General features: G+C 37.2%; 1 protein-coding gene across 1 annotated transcript; it reads right to left on the bottom strand.

The window, feature by feature from the left end:
- Positions 1 to 2,603: 2,603 nt before the first annotated feature.
- LOC129727667 (DNA-directed RNA polymerase I subunit RPA2) lies at positions 2,604 to 6,893 on the bottom strand. The gene is made up of 5 exons (XM_055685708.1): positions 6,179 to 6,893; positions 5,551 to 6,123; positions 5,323 to 5,495; positions 3,853 to 5,273; positions 2,604 to 3,793 (listed from the first exon to the last, which is right to left on the bottom strand). The coding sequence occupies exons 1-5, from the start codon at positions 6,245 to 6,247 to the stop codon at positions 2,637 to 2,639; spliced, it is 3,393 nt and encodes a 1,130-aa protein (XP_055541683.1). The 5' UTR covers positions 6,248 to 6,893; the 3' UTR covers positions 2,604 to 2,636.
- Positions 6,894 to 21,830: the final 14,937 nt, after the last annotated feature.

The following is a 21,830-nucleotide window of genomic DNA, read 5'->3' as shown; positions in this document are numbered from 1 at the left end:
TTCATTATCGGTAACATCGGTACATAATGTTCTGTTTTATTCAAAACTAATTCACACGCATCTTTTTTTTTAACTCTAATATTTATTTAGGCCCAACCGCTATGCATAACGGGGCCGAATGTCTTTTGGAGTAGGGAAAAGCCAGCTTGAGTAGAGTCTGTATCCCGACTGCTCCTCCTTAAACTGGCATAAAAACCCTAAAAAAAAAAAAAAAATTAATGTGACTCATAACTAATATGTACATCTTCCTATATGACTAATAACATTGAGGGATGATGAGTCCTTGTCTCTTGGAAATCAAAACCTGTGATGAAAAATAGAGAAAGAAAAAACAATGATAAGTATTGATCATGAAGATCTTGATAGCAAGAAAGGGACAGAGAGAAAGATAGAGAGTTCAGATATGATAATTTATTTCCTCAATGAATTCGTATACAGCACTCGTTCGCTAATTGCACGCGACTTAGTTGCACTGCGTTTTAACTGCACGTCCGCTAGTTGCACGAAAGTGCAATTAAAAAGCAGTTTTGCGTCAAACTACACGTGGTTTTTAAAGCTAACGTCTCTCTGTCAAGTTTTGCGAGGGGATAAAGAAATTAATATCTTTTAATTTTGTTATTTTAGATCTCAATTGTATGTACTCAATAACAAATATACATAATCACATTGCACGTTTGTACCATTTGTTTTCAATTATAGTCGACATAATTGATTTCAATTTGATCGCTTGTATCGGATCCTCACTGAAATGTCGCATTAAGCTGTCCACACACTGAACAGCTTCTGAAAACGTGGGATTCTCTGAAATACAGTAATGTTCGTTACACTTCAACTAAGTTGCAATGCATGAAAATATCTGACTGGTTCAAAATTGGTTCCTAAACGGATACACGAAAACAGAACATTAGCGCACCCCCTAAAATTTTTTGACAGTTTTAAGTTCATGCAATTAAATAAAAAGCCCATCCGCTAATCGCACTGCAACTTTCGTGCAATTAGCGCACGAGTGCTGTATAGGGATAAGGAAATTGGCATTATGGCTGGTAAGTGCATCACGGACTTGCATTGTGGGTGGTGCATTCCGTTTCCGGAGGGAATCGAACAGCTCTGTAATATTTAGGGCATACGAAGACAATGTGTTCGATATCCTCGTACCCTCCCTCCACATTCGCAAGGATTGCTATCGACTTATCCAATTCGATATAGGTGTGTGTTAGCTAATTAATGGTTTGACATTAGGCGCGAAATAACTCGTAAAAAATCCCAAATTAAATCGAGCCCTTTGAACCAAGCTTTTGTAGACACTTTGGGCAAGATTGAGTGCATGCATCGCCCTACACACGCATCTTTATTTACGGTCTTTGCCGACCTTTCCTCGATCTACATACTACTTTATTTCTAATCCCTTTCAATCGTCTAATCTATCTTGTGCGGTTTTATTTCTATCGATTTCTACTTGACCTCTTCGTTGGTTTCGCAAAAAGTAGGTTGATAAAGCAGCACGTTCCTTGACCACGTGTACGGTTCACTTAGCGGTGGTGGGAATGGTTCGCTGGTGACAAAAAGCCAAGCCAACAAAATCAAACCGAAGAAGAAGAAGAAAAAGCCGTTTGAACCTGGGTAAATAAACTGGACGCTGCGGAATCCCCTCAGTTAAACAGTGGGCTATCTTCTGGAAATTTGAACCGGAAGTACGTTATCTATCCGAAACAGGACAACGACCTTTTCAAACGAAAGGTTTTCCCAAAAACCAACTCATTGTTGATCTGAACTAGCATCTCTTTTTCGTTCAAGATGTTTAAATTAGGCCGTCTCATATTCTGACGCTTACTAAGAATCCCCCTACTAAGAGAGATCTAACCCGACGGAGAGAATATCGTAGGAAGACGGTATGAAGATTAACCTCGTATCTTCTGGTTAAGTGATGCGTGTCTGAGATATTTGCATACTTGCATCTTGTGCTTTTCTTATCTAGATGATAGATTTGAATTTGGTGTAATAAGTGGCACCACAACCGTAAATCAGAATTACTAAGAAAATTTTGGTGAACAAGACGGATAACAAACAATAAAATAAACATAATTCCTAACAATGAAATAACACTATCATCATGCATTTATACAATGATTGATGACTTCAAAAAAATAGAGAAGTTACCTCTATTGGTGACTCCACAGAAGTGTGGTTTAACCCTCTAGTACCCAAATTAATTTTTAGACGGACTTCGAAAAAATCACTATTAAGCCTCATAAACATTTTTTTATTGAAGCTTTTTAGAGGTTCGACTGAGGACCGCCTAGAGGCGGCACTGGGCACTAGAAGGTTAAGTTCGGAAAGTTGCGTCTAATGTTGAGCGAAACCTCATGAAAGACATTAGAAGTTTTGAAGAGTTATCGGCGAGAATAAATTTGAAGGATCGTAGTGCAATAATTAAGCTTGATTGAGATTCGCTGCAATGCTTGTTTTTAAAAGAGTTACGCAAGCTTCTCGTAACATCCAACTATCTAAACAAAACATCCTTTCAATTATGTATATCGAAAGAATATCGGTTCATCTAGCCAGGGATTGTGACAGGAATATACATTACTACCCTACTCAATTAAACGCAAAAGATATTTATTATCTTCTTTCATATCTCAAACATGTGGTGTCGCTAGTTCCAGCTTTACATTAATATTCATAGCAGTCAGCTGTGAAACTAGAAACCTAAATATGTACGGAATTTCTACGTATCCAATGTCCTTATCGTTTTGACACAGCCGACAGGTCGCTGGCATTCGTTGTGTTTCCGTCGTGTTTGATGACACTCTTTTTGTAATGCTGCTAATTGGACCGAGTAAAGTTCCACAACCCCGGCAAATCAAGGTGGTAATTTTATCTGAACCGTGAAATAGACGATCCTGCAGTAGGAAGGATGCACCATGAGCAATGAGAGCATCTCGTTCCATTTCACCGAAACGAACACCACCGCCTCGCGAACGACCCTTATTTGGTTGATGCGTTAGCTGATCCAACGGACCGGTCGATCGGACCTGCCATTTGTCGGAAACCATATGACGTAGACGCTGGTAATGTACAATTCCAAAAAAGATGTCAGCCTTCATTTCACGTCCATCAACGCCACTGTACATCCGCTCGGTTCCGAAATAGTTGTAGCCGCTGGCTTCTAGCAAACGACCAAAGTAGTCAATCGCCGTATTGCTTTCGGTGAACCGAAATGGTGTTGCATCATGCACAAGACCATGCGAAGCAGCCGTTTTACCCGCCATAGTTTCAATCATCATTGCAATTGTCATTCGCGATGGAAAACCGTGCGGGTTAAAAATGATATCCGGAATCATCCCGGACTCGGTAAAAGGTAAATCTATCGCCGGCCATTTTTGCGAACAGATACCCTTTTGTCCAGCTCTAGAAGCAAACTTATCTCCTACGTTTGGATTCCGCACGATTCGATACGTAATGACAGCTCGTTTTGGTGCGCTACCGGAAATCGATCCACAAAGTTTGATATTATCCACAATAGCTTCTTCGTGGCCTTCGAATTTCACTACATGATATGTATGATCGTTGGTGTCGAAATAACAATAAAGTGGATTTTTGTATCTCAACAGTGCACTTCGATATGGTAACCCGTCGTTATCCAGTAAAGCTTTCAGATGTTCATTGTGGGGGTCACGTGCAAAATAACTGTCCCCTTTCAGTTCGATCAATTCATTTTTGTATACCGTTCCATGTGCAAAACCACGTTCAAATGCCGACTTATTTATAATCATAGCATCCTCCATATCGTATCCTGGAAGTTTGAAGCAAAACACATTTAGAAAAACGCTGTTGTGATTAAGATTTCTCTACCTGTATATGAAATGACGGCTACGACAGCATTTGTTCCCATCGCATAGTTATCCAAATCAATATTATCGTGATGCACAGGTCGAAACAAAGGTGTTGCCGGAGTTTGCAACCGATAAAATTTAGCAATACATTGTAGTTGCCAGTTGTGACAAGGAGTTCCCATAGTTTGTTTTCCCATCTGGCACTGGTACATGTTTCGAGGAGACTGATTGCAATCAGGCATAGGAATAAGTTGCGCTAGGTTACTGAGAAAAGATGTCTTCGACAGTTCCATGTGGGTGGTCACTCCTGAATAGGCTTCATCCAGCGTAATACAAATGTCCATGTAAACTTGCTCAAAAGTTCCTACCAGTTCGACTTTTTTGGCAATAAGATTCATGACCGGTCGTACCATTCGAGCTGCTCCGACAAAAATGTACAACCCAGGATACTGGCCACCTTCTTTGTGAGGTATTAGTACAATTTCTGTAGAATCAGGGATATCCGTGCCTTGGATTTTCATTAAACGCAGTTTTTGCACCACCTGAGATGCGATGTTGTGCTGAATGTTTCCTATAATTCTGCCCTCCAACATGACTGGATAGCTACGTTTAATTGGTCCTACTGAGTAATACGCAAAACTATTCACTGGGAGCATGCCGAGTTGGGTAAGATGCTTTTCGATATTACGCACTTTCTCTGGATTGGGACTTCCAGAAACAAGACAATCAGAGGTCAAATGATTTAATAAACCGCAAGGAGTTCCATCAGGCGTGTGAACAGGACAAATGAAACCCCAAGCGTCTGGTAGCAACTGCCTCGCTTCCGTTGTTCTCATCGTGACGAAAAATGATCCGCGGTGAACTGCGCGAAAGTGTGACATGTACCTCATGCGATTGATGTTTTCGGCAACAATTACCAAACCAGAGTCCTGCATCAGACCCATTTCTTTTGATTTTGGTAAATTTCCTGTTGCTAGAAAATTCCCAAAGGAACGATCGAAATTAGCTGTGTTTTTACACGCCATCACTACATCATTCTGCGTAATGTGATCATCGGTATCATTGCAAAGTTTCATTATATTAAATTTCATTCCGTTTAGAAATGAAACCAAATGCTCCCGCAGTAACTTCTGATAGAGATGTCCCCCTAGAAGCAACTCCTGCATCATAGTACTATCAGCACCTTCAGTTTTGCAACGCCCTTGGGCAGCAGTAAATAATTTTTGCATCATAAACACTAGCAGGTTGAATTTGTCGGTATTGCTATCTAAGTGGATTAACACACATGTTTTCAGCATGTAATTTGCGATTTCTTCGTTACTATACCACGGTGGTAGAAAATAAAGTTTGTGGCGAAACACATTTCCTAAATAATTTTTACACTCCTTTTGATTGTGGATGCCCTCCTCGTGTAGTTCGCGTAGCATATTTTGGATGCAACTAAAATGAATAGTGTAATGCGCGATCTACAATAATAGGTATAACTTACTGTTTGTAATATTGATCATCTTCATATCCTGCCGTGAGCTTTTCAAAGATTGCATTATCCGTGTAACTGCAGAAAGCCTTCAGTAGCATGACAATCGGAACAAAGGTTAACGATTTTCGAATTGAGAACATCAACTTTGCCGTTCCGTTCGTTAAATAGTGAAGCACATTTTGCTGAAAAAGGTTTGTAAAGTATCAATAAGCAAATGGTACCATCAAATTTAGCTACCGTGGAAGTTTGATCTGTCCGTACGCATCGTATTATCACACCGGTGCTGCTGAAATCCTTTCCGCGCTCTTTCCAGGAATTCCGGTTAAGTGCGATTGGAAAATTTCTCCTAGTCATAATCAACATTCTAATCAGCTTTTCCAGACCATGTACGATGAAATGACCACCCCATTCATCTTCATGCTCTCCACGTTCGACCAGTTCACGCGGGCGCATGCCGGACAAGTTGCAGGCATTCGATCGCAACATTATTGGCAGCGGGCCAACATCCCGCGTAATCGGTGGTTTCGTTTGTCCATCTACCTCCCAATCCAACACAATTGTACACATCCCACAGTAGTTTTCGCTTCGTTGACGGCACTCCGAGGGAAATATTCGTTTTTCGCTAACATTTATTTGACTGATCGGAACGGTTGGTTTCGCAATTGAGCAACTAGAGATCCGCAGCCGAATTCGGCTTTTGTTGGCTAGCTCAAACTCTACTGGTTCTAAATTACGTATCACATCATCGATGCCTTCCTCTAACATGTAGTTGAACGATTCAACATGTGGGGCCCCAAGACTCGCTAAAATCTACGGTCCGAAAAAACGTTAAAGAGGTTATTGTTAGAATTTTCCTTCTGCTTACCTTGTTTTGAGTTTTTGGGATTTCTCTAAACTGCGATGTTGAGGTTGTTAACACTGGCAGATGTTTCATACTGAATTTAAAATTGTTCAAAATAACGTTGAACTTTGAAAATATTTTTGAATTACCGTTCCTAAACACACTATTCTTCGTTTCACGTGCCAGATCAAAAATGACAGTAAATGACGTTGGTATTGGTGTGTGTTTTTGAATGGAATGTACACAGTCAAGATTATCAATAGAGAGGTTGCAACTTTAGCGGTAACGGTTGCGTGGCGTACGCCACAGACTGGCGGACGCGTCAGTAGTTGTAAACAATTGAACGCAATTTTGTACATTAATTCAATTTCAGTTTCCGGACAATATAGGTCATGTAGATATTTACAGTACTAAGCAGATCGTCGGTAACGTATAATTAGATCAATACTTTATAGCTATAGCTTGTGTTGGTCAACTTAAAGGAGGACTATAAGTTGAAAAATAATAATTTTTCGTGATTTGTTTTTCGGATGTTTAGGGTAAGGTTAAGTGTTTAGGTATTTGGGTTTTTAATTAAGGTGAATTTGAAGATATATTTTGCATGTCGTGGATTGAAATATAATGAGTATTACGATATTGACAGCGTTTTTCTTGTTTTGTTTTTTTCAACTGGTGGTAAGTTTTTCTCAGCATCTACTGAACCGATTTGGTTGAAATTATTTTCTAGCATGTAAATTTTGAATTATCTAACATGTTACTTGTTAGCCGTTTTTCAAAATCTGAATTTTTCAATGTTTTATGATTTTTGCCTTTCTCCTAGAAAGGTATAGCAATCACTGGAAAAACCAAAGGTATAAAAGTGGTCCCAATGGCCGAATGTCATATACCACTCGACCCCTTTCGACGAACTGAGCATTTTCTGTATGTGTGTATGTATGTATGTATGTATGTATGTATGTATGTATGTATGTATGCATGTATGTGTGTGTGTGTGTATGTGCAACTTTTTTTTCTCACTCACTTTTCTCAAAGATGGCTGGACCGATTTTCAAAAAATTAATTGAAAATGAAAGGTCTAGTTGCGCCATAGGTTGTAATTGAATTTCATTGTAATCGGATTTTTAGTTTAGAGGTTATGTATCAAAATGTAAAAATCACGAAACATTAATATCTCAGAAACCACATAACCGATTTCAATAAAACTTATTTCAAATGATCCCTTAACTTTTAAATTTCGTTATGATTGAACATATGGTTCAAAATTATGTAAAGAAAAGTTATCCTGAGGTTGTTTAAACTCACTCATTTTTCTCAGAGATGGCTGAACCGATATTCACAAAATTAGTGTCAAATGGAAGGTCTAGTTGCCCCATAGGTTGCTATTGAATTTCATTGTAATCGGATTGTAACTTTGTCCGTTGTTCATAAAAATGTGAAATCACATAGTGAAAGTAAACATATTGACTTTCTTCTAACGATCACTGGCTAATTAAAAGGTAGAAAAGTGATCCAAATGGTCGAATGTCATATACTACTCGACTCAATTCGACGAAACGAGCATTTTCTGCATGTGTGCATGTATTGGTGTATATGTTTGTGTGTGGGTGTGTACGTGTATGGTTGCTTTCCAGAAACCGGAAGCTGCAAAATCGGGTTTCAAAATGAAATATGGAGTTTACTCCCGGCTTTCGAGCCCGGAATAATGTTCCTTAGAAACATTGGGTAATGTTTGTCCCTTTAAGGTTGTTTTCCAGAAATCGGAAGCTACTATGTATCTAGAAATTCAAAATGGCGTCCTAAGTTGATTTCTTGCCTCTGGGTGTACCGTTTCCGCAATACTCATAATGGATGAAGTCGGCATCTTCGCCATCGAAATACCCGGATTAGGCAAAATTTCGCCATTTAGGATGTACTCCGGTAACCAGAAGTAGTCATCTGGATTTTTGCGTGATGTATTTGAAACATATTTATTTCATTATTTTTGCATATGTATGTTTTAATGTATGCTCATATGTGTGTGAATGTTAGGTTTTTAATTTTAATTTAATATTGGTATAGTATTTTATAATGGTATGGTTGTGCTGAGACCAGCAGAAATTTTCAAGGAGTATTTTTTCTCTTAAATCGTGTAAATCTTTTTTAACATATAATAAGTTTGAATGAGAAAGGCTGGGTCTCACCGCTAGGTAGATTAATTTGGGTTTTTAAATAGTAATTTTCCATAAAAAAAAATTTATGTTATACTAGAATGGCCACAATTTTGGCAATCTCTGTTATTTTCAAAAACGGCTATGTAGAAAGTTAGATAATCCATTTTTACATGCTGAAAATGCTGCCAAATCGGTTCAGTAGATGCTGAGAAAAACTAACCACCAGTTAGGTACTGATTTAGAGAAAGTATCCACGTTCCCAGCTGTCAACCGCGTAATACTCACTATACAGGTCGGACTCGATTATCCGGAACATCAAAACAAATTTCATTCCGGATAATCGAGTTTTCCGGATAATCGGATCACACAAAAAATACTGAAATATTGCGATTAATGAACATAAAATGAATATTTCTTGTTTTTTTTTACTTGTATGATGCAGTGGCGTAACCAGAAGTTACTTCTGAGGCGAAAGGGGGTAAAATCTTGAGAAGCAAAAAAAAGTTGGACATTGATTATTTTCACCTAATTCGAACATGTCCCAAACATGCCGGAAGTGACTTAAATGGTATGCCAGAAGGGATGGTAAATGCAAAATTTCGGAATAAAAATTGAAAACGGACACCAAAAAAATAAAATTCCGGATAATCGAGTCTAAAATTTCGAATAATCGAGTTTCCGGATAATCGAGTCTCCGGATAATCGAGTCCGACCTGTATTTGCGTTCACGACATGCAAATTACATATTGGAATATACCTTAATCAGTAGCCAAAGTACCCGAACACTTCAATTAACTCTAAACAATCACGTAAATTCATTATTTACTTCTAGTGCAGGGGATTCTTTAGGAAATAGTATTATTTTGCGTAATTATAAAACTCGCCAGATTATTTTGCCGAGATTTCGCCAAAAAACTCAGCTTGAAGCTTTGATTTTTGTTGTTGAATTTAACGTTAAACACGGTTGATTCCGAAGTCAGCAAAAATATTACTGTCTCGGTACGAATTTTGCTCGTTGCCTCGTTTCGGCAACACATGTGTCATTCTCATAAACGAGTAGCCCGTCATCAGATTCGTGCGAAATGGCAGGAGCCCGAAAAAGTGTAGTTTTGTGCAAACACTTCGGGTGCAAACAAGCAGTAAGCGAGAAAAAGCACCTTAATATAAAATGTACGGGCTCAACAGAGACTGCAAGAGGAGAACGTGAGACTTCTCAATATTCCGTAAACATTCAACACTCAAAATGAATATTTTTTTATTCACTAAAACTCATCGAGCTTATAATTAATCTTTTAAAAGAAAACTACTGAATTTTCAGCGAAATTATTTCCTGCGATTGGATTCCGCTGAAAAATCGCCTCTCTGCTGTTCCGTCGAGCGCAGTCAAATATGTACCGACATTCTCCGCATGAAATGACATTTGTCAAATACTAGTTTACCGAGATTCTCGGCAAAAAAGATTCAGATGGTTGCCGAGCACTCGGCTGCCCAAATTTCGGAAAAAATAATGTCGAGACTCGAGGAATTTATTAAAGAGTTTAGTTGAATGTCTTTCATTTGTCATAAGGGGCCATCCACATACCACGTGGACGGATTTTTGACGATTTTCATATTTTTCAAGATGTGTAAATTGCCCTGTTTTACATTTGTATGAAGTAACCAGTACAGTTTTTTTACACGGTTATATATTATACGTTTTTTTACGATTTTCCAAATAACACGATTTTTTCCGTCGTTTTCTCAAAAAACGCGGTTTTTTACACGTTTTTTTGCACGAAAGACGTTTTTCCAAACAACGCAGATTTTACGACGTTTTCCCAAATAACGCGTTTTTTTACACATTTTTTGCACGGTACGTAGAATCGTGTAAAAAATAACATTCCTGTATGTTATGCAATAAAGTGAAAAACATATACATTACTACTTATTATATAAAATTTTGCAATTTATTTTTTCTTTGTTATGTTGAAGAAATAGCTCATAACTGAATATATTTACTGCAGAAAAATTTACAAGTTTAAAGTGGCACTCAAGAATCGGATTTTACTGACTTTGACATTTTTTTTTTTCAATGAGCTGTACATAGAATTGTTTGTAAACCGTTCACGTCTGCAAAATAAAGAACTAAGCAAGAACCTTGGTTTGTTTTCCTAACAGTTACTAGGTTCAATGATATTAAACTTGTGAAAGTTTGAATTTTTTTTTATTATTAGTTTATAGTTAAGACATTAGCAATAAATTGTTATAATTTCAACTACTATTTACATTTTGGTAAAAGTTATCGATACACTATGGAATGAACGAATTAGGTCGAATCAAAAGTAAGGTTTAGTTATTTATTGAAATTCAAAAGAACTAGATATGTGGTAAAAAATCTCAAGAATGCCAGCCGATTGTAAAAACAAAAATACTCATGAGTTGTTTTTTATATTCTGTGCCATGAATGCAGAAAATTTCTTCTAACAAAATAATCCATAGAGATTTCAACTCGAATTTATAAAACAGCCTGATTGTAGAAACAATGATTTCAAACTGTGGTTTTGCTTGCTTATTGAAGATCTTGAGTCAAGTAATGGATACATTGTAAAACATCTCTTACGTAGCGTATCTGGAAACTTGAACACTCAAGTTTTCCATCTAACGTCATGTGCAATCTTAACGGTTAGCGACCACCACTGACTGCTCAGTTTTGATTTCTGAACGATCCATTTCTTGGGCTTCTGGTTCTTCCTGAAGCCATTGGCATGCAAACTTTATTTAAATTTAATTTTTATCTCGATTGCAGTTGTCGTTCCTACTCTTTTCCTCACGTGCTTGTTTCCGTGCAACGCCGTATCAACGGATATTTCCAGAGTTCATCCACAGATTCTAACTGGAAACGAAAAATATCTTCATATGTATTCAAAACAACAGCAAAAATAATTTTCCGCTCCGCGCTCGTTTTCCATGAGATCACATAATAAATTGCAATATTTTCCTCTTAAAACATGGCATCTTCACTGTTCGATCGATTCAGATACTTCTGATATGCCCGTTCAGTGCCGTTTGCCCGGGCCGAGTCTCTCATGCTCACATGAATGTATGCTTCAGAGCCAGAACCCTGCATGCAGCAGCAGAACGATCGATGATATTGTGGGGGGTTGGAATTATGGGCGAACCAGGTCGAGCAAGGATTGCAGCTTCCCCAGCAGCCGGAGTAGAAAGAGAGAATGAATGTACACATAATCTTTATGCTACGGTGTCTTACGTGTACGTGTTCTTGTCTAACACTCTCGCTGGGTGCTGTGTCTTGCCTCTAAACATATCAAAACACTTCTCGAGCCGGAGGAAAATTCCTTCCCGGGATTGCTTTGGCCAAGGAAAATGCCTTCATCAGATTTGCGAAATAGTTTCCTTCGGTGTATGTATATGCTTTTAAATCGGGCAAAAGTCTTTATCCCGAATGGATGTTTTCAGGAATCGTAAAATTGATTGCAAGAATAAAATCTTTCTTCTTGTGTCCCTTTCACAAACTCCCATCCAGCTTGTGACCGAATGATGTTTCCAGTGGCTTGTAGAAGCACTAGAGGCACGGAAAATCAATACTGAAATGAGCGAATGGGCAAGAAATAGATAATATAAAAAATGAAGATGGCAGATATAGTTCGGGATGCATTAGAGTAAATACTTCATCGTTCTGGAAATTTGTTTGATGGCCTTGCGTTCGTGTACGGACATTTGAAAAGGCACGTATCACGGTATCACTCCGAATAATGACTACTCAATAAAAGGCAGTTGCAGTTAGTCGTTAAGGTTATATCAATGTAAATTTTATCGAACGTAGAGCTTTCATTTGCTTATTCGTTAGCAATCATATTCGTGATAATCCTTAAAATGTTAAATTGAAGCTTTGATAGTATTTCTTGTAAGCTTCTCCGATCTCTGTCAATTGCTAGATGCATGCATAATCAATGTAGTCATTGTTTGTTAGCTTCGACAATAATCAACGTTCTAGAGTGTATTGAACAACATTAGTCATGCATGGTTATGCAGCCCTCAACGTCTAAATATTATAATTCATACCCATAGCCATGTATCTTTCATTGACCAGAATTCAGTTATGAAGTTATATATCGCAGAAGCAACTCGCGAGTATTCCCTTTGACTAATGTGCTATCGAATAAAACCATTTTAATGCTAATGACATTTAATCGATTAGAAAGATGACCTTATATGTGCCGTTGCGGCTACTGATGCTGCCGTTGCCGCCACTGAACATAGGCCTATTGGTACTTATGTTGAAATTGAAAGGTCTTGTTTCGTGCAATCAGTTGCGCCGGCGATGTTTGCTCCGATGGTCTAAAGGAGGCGGTCATACTGGCTGGACTAACTGGCATTTTACGGAACAGAAGCAGTACAGTATAGCGGATGTCGCATTCGTTATCTTATAAAGATGTTCCATACGTTTCTGCACTGACTTTAGCAAGTACCTTTTATTATTACTGCACCAGAGCGCAGTTTTACATTGTGCCCCAGGGCTTTGAACCACCCTCTCACATAGTTTCTTTCTCTCTCGCTCGCTTGGACCGGATAATATACGAATGCCCACTAGTTATGCCGGATGGATGGGCAAACTTTCACAGCCTCGCGAGCATTGTGCTACCAATGTGGAGGATTTAACTACATCTTTTGTCTTTAACTGTTTCCTCCCTCGCTTATTTTTCCAACCTTGAGTTAACTAGACGGTCTTGACGGAGGGTAGTAGAGACGAAGATGTACAATGGTAAAACAATAAGTAATTGTAACAAATATACGCTATATAGACGTACAAGTGAACTTGCGAATAAATAAAAATAATAATATAAATATATGTAATAAGGTACAATAATAAAGCAGTAATGTGTATGAAAAGCCTGGTCAGAAGAATGGCGGAAGATGAGAAATAAGATGGGAAAAGAAACTTGAATAATAAGAAAATATTTCGTTTTCTGCTATTGGGAAACGAAAGCGGTACCCAGCAACGTGGTGGCGGAAAAAGCCAAGCGTTTTCGAAAGCAACACAACTTTTCAATAAGTGAAGGGTTGTGTTGTAATAATTTATTTCCGAAAAAAAAAACTTTTTCTCGACCATCGACATGGAAGGGTAAAGTGACCACAAAGTCGTAATAAGAATACTTTTGGATCGAAACATGACCCGACGAAAGTTATCGAAGTCAAATGCCAATCGAAAGAGGTAGTGAAGAATATCGGGTGGGTGGGGAATATCGACACAGATGCGCCAATATAGGGAGATAGCCAGCAATAAGGGGCACAGACGAAGCAGAGGAGAAAAACACAAAAAAGTTTCATATTCGAAATACAACGGATGCAACCTTTAGGTCCAGGATCAGCGGCTCCGTCTCTGAGGAGCCACCGAATCAGGCAAACAACATGCCAATGGACATGCGAAAAATTCACGACAATTTCTTGAGAGCAAAGTGGAAGACGGTAGCCACAACGCCAATGCAAATATTATAGCAAAACAAATCGATGATATTTAAACTGCGGACCAATTGAGCGTTGGCTTCGCGGCTGCCTTGGACGTGAATATGGTGACTTTATTGAACATGAAAGATACTTCGAGAAATGGGCAAGCAACAACGAGAAACTGATTCAAATGTTACCTCGAGATTATATTGCAGGTAGTATGAGGAGCCTTTTTCTCATCGACAGTTTGAAAATGTTCAAATGCTCAAATTTTTATATTTTTATATTATTTTTTTAGAAATATTATATCTCATGTTTTTCATAAAACATATAAGAACAGACCACCTTTTCGGCGGACTGTCAAACGTATAACGATTGACGTTGTTTTACCTTTTTTGAAGTGCACAAATGCACAATGTTTTTGGTGCATTTCATTTGTTAATAAACGGATGATTGCATTTTAAAAGAAGTGATTCGTGTAAATTTGTAGTTTTACGCTGTTTTCTATGTTGCAACTTTATATTTTCTACGTCTTAGACTAACTATTGAAAAAAGGCTATTTTACCTACACTGAAAATATATTTTATTTCTTTCCACGAAAACGTTTGTTTTACATACAAAACCTTTTGTTGTTTTTTGCAACGAAACCAATGCGTAATAAATATGAAAGTAGTTTCGTTCGAATTGTCGAAAGGTTTTAAAAATAAACGCAAATCAATCGTACAAACAAACGCTGCATAATGTAAACAGTAGAAAAATTAGTAAGCTTACGCAATTACTCGTGCTTCCGTTTTATTTTGTTCGTTATTATCCACGTTCGAACGAAAGTACATTCGTGAGTTGCACAAATTATGCGTAATGTTAAATTCTATTCGATAACTTGCAATATGAATGTTTTATACAACCAACAAAATTACTATAAATCTACGAATTCTCTGGTTACGAAATGTGCGTGAGTGGAATAACGAAAAAATATTTTCAGTGTGAACAAACACACCTCACATGTAAATGAATAAATTAACACATAAAATAAATATGACAAAAAATTAAATAATAAACTTCATGGTTCGGAGATCCCTCATAGAAATTCAAAGGACATGCTCGAAAAAAAAAAAAATGAGTTCGAGAGTTGAGTGACCAGAAAGAAACATAAACCTTTCATAGTGCATCAATTCGTTTTAAAAATATTCAGTTATGTGAAAGAATGCCATGCATCCTGTTTTTTATTTGTTTTATATCAAATCACTCGCTGAATTCATATGAAAATACTGAAATTTCTTAACCGCAAAGTATGTTTTTACGTTCAAAATCTATAATTTTATGCTTTTCAAAAAGCCGTCAATTCATCTCCCACTGACCGGCAGTGCCTTTATGTAAAAACTTCTCTGAATCTGTTTATTTAGAATTTTTATCATGACTTTTGTGTATAAATGTAAACATTTTAAGGCCAGATAAAATATGATAGCTTTAGTATTCCTAGTCCTAGATTAGTCCTAGATGTCAATTCACTACTATTTGTTCATAGCAATTCCGGTGCTTGTCGATTGGCCAGTGTAAAGCACACCATGAGCTCCATCATTTTTAACGAGTAGCGGATTATTATGAAACCATATAGCTAACAGCGTAATTGGCTTCTAATTAGACAAAAAATAGGTATCTCAAATATCATCCAAATTTTACAATCACAAATTACACCGATGATGAATGTGTACTCACTGCTCATTCCTGGTACTCGTTCAGCACTGTGTAAAACAATTTGAAACAGTAAAAAATATTATATCGCGCAATGGGAAGGGCAACGCGCATATATTAAATTACGTTCGTTTTATGAAACGAAAAAATAATAAACATAAACGTCGCCGCAAGCAAAGTTCGTTTTTTATTCACTTAATGTTATATTCTTGGTAGCAGGAAGCAAGAGGCAGATAAAAAGCGACGAACAGCAGCAGTTAAAATTAAGGTATTAAGGAACTGGGCGCCTAAAAATTATAAATTAACCTCTGGCTTTCAGCGCGCTTCTGCTAATGAAATTAAAAATAATTCTCTACCATTAGCTGGTTGTGAAATAACAACGAGAAGTACGAATCATTGCTTCGGCGAAGAGAATGAACGAAATCACTTCTGATTAGACGACTTCTTGGAAATCTATCTACACAGGGGAAACTTGAAGAGAGAAAAATATTGAATAATTTTAATATAAAGGTGTTCTAGCGGTATCAGTTTCAACATCTTAAACAACCAGAAGTTGCCGCAAGCGTCATGCAGAGGGGTCTTTGTGCAAAGTTTGTGTTGTTATTCATCCCTATAGCTTATGAATACGTTTTTCGCGCAGCTAAAAAGGGTGTTCATGTAGCACTGCTCACTAGAAAGGTGAAAAAACTTCCGCTGCCGCCCGAGGAGAAAACAGATCAATAATTAGATCAACAACCAACAAAAGGATAAACGACCGGACACTCGTTTCTTGCTTTCTCAAACCAACGTGGGCGGAATAATCAACCGAAAAACGAGAGCTATAATCTCATTACGATAGAATCGGTTGGTATTTTATGAAATTAATTATTGTGTGTATGGTGTATGTACCGGAATCTAATCAAGTTTATAGTATAACGTAAAAAGACAATGCATGCTGTATATGCTTAGTATGTACGTCGTTGGGGAACATTCCTATTAAATTTCTTCTATTCAATTTGTTGGTTATCATTTTTCACCACGCAACTAAAACAACGAAAAATCCGACCCAATTGGATGATATACTTATCGAAGTAAAGCCATAAAAAAAATCATTGAGCTTCCTTCGGTATAATGCCGTTGGAGCTCCAAACATGTAGCCTATAGGATTAGCTGTAATATACATCGAATAATTATCATTTGATTTGTTCACGACACTACTGCCTTAGAGTGTGTCTAGCTTTCAATATATAATGAACGAACGATTGGATTTCCGTATACATATCGGAATAAGGGAGCTCATCGCAGTTCAAATATGCTTTGCCGAAGTCTTCTTGCGATCAGAGCTGTAGTTAGGTTATCTGATTACATAGTTATTAGTTTAAGTTGTGAAAGCAGTTATTGAAAAATTATCTCACTCATGCTGATACTTTTTCAATTGAATGTTTGAAATTTATTCAGATAAAAGGAAACTTCAATCTTTACATTACATTAGTTATAAGTTTATTAGTCAATAACAGTTATGATGTAAAATATTTTATTACTTGTATCATATAGCCTATCCTACAAATATTATAAAACTAAAAATACTGAAAAAAATAGTTTATTTTCAAAGCTATCCCTCGAAAATTTATCCCGGTTGCACCACTGGGCTTCATTACAGTAAGCCATCTCTCCAATCAAACCACCATGACAAGAAAGACATAAATCAGAACAATATATGTGTAAGGAAGAAAGATATGATTAGTCAGTACGACCATCCTTGTGTAGCAGTGTGTGCATGTGACGGGCAAATTAAACGAAAATCCGTCCATCCATTTACTGTCGACATGTCCTCTGGCTGTCGTCACTGTCGTTTCTGTGGCTGAAACGAGATACCGATGATAGGTCAATTTCATGATTAGTAAAGTCCATAAAAATGAGCAAACAAATAAACCCACTAATAAGAGCTCAGGAAACTCAGGAGGCGCGCACAGGGAAGCACTGCACCGAAGAACATTGACGGCTATGTGCATGTTAAAGTCCGACATGGGATAATAATGAATTCGACGGTTTCCTCTGCACTACACTACATATGGTAAGTCTGTCCAGTGGCGGGCGTGGCAGGTTGAGTTGAAGGAGAGGGCCAGTAGTTACTCGGAAAACTTACAAATTCGATTTTCGTTTTCATTTCCATCATTATTTATTCATAATGCGATCAAGCGTGCTGAATGTCGACGACAAGGAGCAATGATATTGCATTACACTCCTGAGACGGTTTTAGTGCACATACCCTGCACGGCACATTCGACATCGCTATGGGAATATGGGTGGCTTCAGGAGTATGCTGGATTGTGGATACTTTGAACAATATACAGGTCGGACTCGATTATCCGAAGACTCGATTATCCGGAAACTCGATTATCCGGAATTCGATTATCCGGAATTTTATTTTTTTGGTGTCCGTTTTCAATTTTTATTCTGAAATGTTGCCTTTACCATCCCTTCTGACATATTTGTTACCATTTAAGTCACTTCCGACATGCTTGGGACATGTTCGAATTAAGTGAAAATAATCAATGTCCAATTTATTTTTTTTGCTTCTCCATTTTTTCCCATTTTCGCCTCAAAAATAACTTCTGGTTACGCGACTGCATCATACAAGTAAAATAAAGAAAAGAAATATTTATTTTATGTTCGTTAATCGCAAAACTTCAGTGTTTTTGTGTGATTCGATTATCCGGAAAACTAGATTATCCGGAATGAAATTTTTTTTGATGTTCCAGATAATCGAGTCCGACCTGTATAGCACAAAAACAAACCGATAATAAGATCACGTTGATATGTGTAATAATGCTAATGAATGACAATACGCTGAGCGAGTGACAGTTGCATGAACTTTGTTCATACTTTGGCGAAAATAATTTATAGTATACTTTTTATGATTGCGTGTTTGTAAAAATGGAATGGAATAGCTCATATACAGTGCACATCATTTTGAAAACATGAACATAGATTCGATTTTTGACAGCTCTTTAGGCCTGAGTAACAATCCAGAGCAAATGAAGAATGGTACAAACAATTCTTATTACAATCTATCATTTGCAGTGGTCACATTACGTTCTGTCTTCCATCATTGGCAGCATCCAGTTACGATGTTTGTCTAGCAAGCCAGTCATCGTTTGTTCGATTCCAGGCTGGGACAGTTATAAATTCTTCCGCTGTTAGAACTTGACAAAGTTCACAGACAACTACTGACAGTATGAGACTCCCTCGAGCCAGTTGGGACGTCCGCACGCACGTTTGATTATCAACTCAATAACAACGAATTTTATAATAACAAATACCTAGAATAAACATTATTTAGAGATTCTCGAATAAGTTAAATAGATGAAACTGTTAGTGAATAGTACAAAGAGGCGATTTGAATAGAATCGAACTGCATAGGGGAAAGTAAGTAGAGACACCCTAAGGTTCAAACTGAATTATTACTCGGGTATTGCCATTTAAAACGTAGAAGTCATACAAGTTGAAACTTAAGATCATTTGTCGTAATAATTATTTTTGGTATTAGTGAACTTCTTCCAAGTTTTATGTTATTTTGGTCTTCAAAAATATGACTACAAATTGCTGTTTTTTGACATGGCTGGGAAAGACGGACACCTGGGTGGGTAAAATGGACACTACGATGGTAAAGGTGGACACTCGCAAAAAAGATGTAGTACGTTACGTATTCTTTTGATTTATGTGTTAAGTGATGACCATACACTACTCTGCGTTATTAGAATCCATACATCGTGTGAACAGTTTGGAAGGGTGGGTTAGTATAAAGGCAAAAATTCACGGCCTATATGGCCTGTTTTAACTGCTAAGTGATTAATATCTGCTGGTTTTTCTCGCGGATGTACTTTGTAAACAGTGTGTCCGTCTTGCCCGACCTGGCTGTAATTTTTCGAACGATCGTTGCTCTCTATCGGTACATCGAGAATCAGCTAGATTTTCACTAGAAATCCGAGGAAAGACTAATTAAACACTTTACTATCGGGAACAAATGAAAACAAATAAGTTTCACGAGATACTATTCTACTATTCTCCGTGGAATGAAAATTACATCAAATAGCGCGTTCACGAAAATATTCTTTGTTTTACTTACAAAGAATGCCGTGTTGCCAACCTAACTACTTTCTCATACTTTTCTATGTCATGTCAGTAGAATTGATTCAATGTTGAATTCTTGCAATTTACATAAATTTAGGGTAGACTATGGTTAGTTTTCTCTAAACATGTATTGTGATCAAATTCCACGGCTTTTTTGCTGCCACATTTTCATCTTTACACAATAGCATGTACAATGTACATGACATGTACATATCAACAAAACATGTCTCATATTGATCGATAATTAATAATTAGAATTCTAGTGGTGATTGAAGAAATAGCTTGCTGATACTAGAAATACAGCAGGGTGCACTGCCTATCAGCCTATTTTTTTTTTCGTAGGGCGGATGAACTGAAGATGAGTCTTTTACCTGTAACAGATATGCTTGTTGTTACTCACCGCAAACGCTTGATTTTGGAGTCTATTTCAACCGTGACCGCGTATGCAGAACAGTCAACCACAAACGTGTGAAGTTATTCTACACTAATATGTGATCCATTAATCAAACAGCGATAAAACTAACCCTAAAGTATTCAACGCTGGTGTGCTTCCGAAATAGGTTCATTTGAATATCACCTCTTTGTGAGGCTGAAATACCCCGCAAATATCCACTCGTCTCCAACAATGCATATTTTAAAAAAAATTCTCCTTCCTCTTTGTGCACGTTTATATAAAAAATATTTCATTCAAATTTATCGTTAAACGCTGGATGGGAAAATAAATTTCAAACATTTTTGTTCTTATTTTCTTTGTTGCTTTCCCTTTACGTTCTGTTATATTTTAGTGAGCTTAAGAACAAATAAATTTTACCATAAATATGTATATTAGACACATATAAAACGGCCATCATTTAATTTTTTCTTCGTTTGTGTAATGTTTGCTCTTTCTGTGCGCTGTATAAGACCTATATAAATATGAAAAAATATAACAAGAGCTTTTATACAAAGAACTCGAGGGCAAGTTGGCCCTGGTTGGTTAGGTCGGGAGGATTCGATACAGAGCGGACAGCGGTAAAACAACATGGAGATTTTATTCATCAAGCGCAAGGGAATGAAACATGAAAAGCTAAAATGAAACAACATCCCGGCAGCAGTGGCTTGAGTTTCATGAGTTCGGTCAGTCGTGGTCGACTTCCAACCTGAACTGATTATTGAATGTTTATGCATACAAACTCGCCACTATGGTGTATACATATTTATGATAGTTCATGATGCGATTTACATTTATGTGTAACTCAAAATTATAAAATTTATATGTCTTCTATTACTTACTACTATGCTCTGCGGTAAGAACTGTCTGCAGTGCTTTTACATTAAGCATAAATATCACGGCAAGCGGGAGATGATAACGAGCGCCAATCATGCTGCACTGTATTCACACATCATAATTTATAACACAGTTTAGTGCGTCGACCTTTGAGTTTTGACCTTCTCTGGAAGTTCAGCGGTTAGACTTATGTTGTTGTGTTTTCATTATAAAAGACCGTCCCACAGGCATTACCCGAAAAATGGGCATGTTTTGTGTGTTTGTTTAGCTGAGTTTCCTGTAGGATCATAGAAGTGTGAAAAGTGTTCGACTTTGAGACGGTAGGCAGTCACGTGCGAGCAGCTGTCGTTCGTAAGTTTTGTCATTTATTATTACAACTCTAGTAGGTATACCTTCTTTCATGTTTCATCCCGTTGTTAAGAATTGTATACTTATACTTAAATTGTAATCTGGTTTACTTATTTTTTGCCTAAATGAAAGTAGTGATATTTGATGTTGGGACTTTTAGATTAGACTTGGTCGTTTCCGACCCTTCATATTTTATCGCGATTTTTATGGAAAAGACATCACATATTTTTTTTTTTGATTTTGTAGTTTGCACTAGTAGAATTATTTCTAACATTACGGGGGTATTTTGGACAGCTTAAGGAAGAGGTAGAACAATTTATCAAAATAACTCGGTTTTTTAACATAAATACCTGCTCTATCATACCATTGCTAAGAGCTAAGTGTCTATTTTGACATGCATCGTTATAGAGAAATACCCTAGAAAATTTCTACGAAATTATTAAAGCATATTTTGGACCACCAAGTCACCAAGTTTTGGCCAACCTCTGTATTTAGAACCGTGTGTGGAACTACTTTCTGGAAACCGGAAGTTCCAAACTAAAATTCAAAATGGCGTCATATCAATCACGAGTTTATATATTATATCGATACTATTGATGCGTAGCATCTATTTATCGTCAGTTTTCTTCTTTTTTTTCAAATATTCACCGGAAGTTCCGTT

This window comes from Wyeomyia smithii, chromosome 3 (assembly GCF_029784165.1).
Source record: "Wyeomyia smithii strain HCP4-BCI-WySm-NY-G18 chromosome 3, ASM2978416v1, whole genome shotgun sequence".
NCBI classification, from domain to species: domain Eukaryota; kingdom Metazoa; phylum Arthropoda; class Insecta; order Diptera; family Culicidae; genus Wyeomyia; species Wyeomyia smithii.
This window is presented reverse-complemented; position numbering and strand designations above follow the sequence as displayed.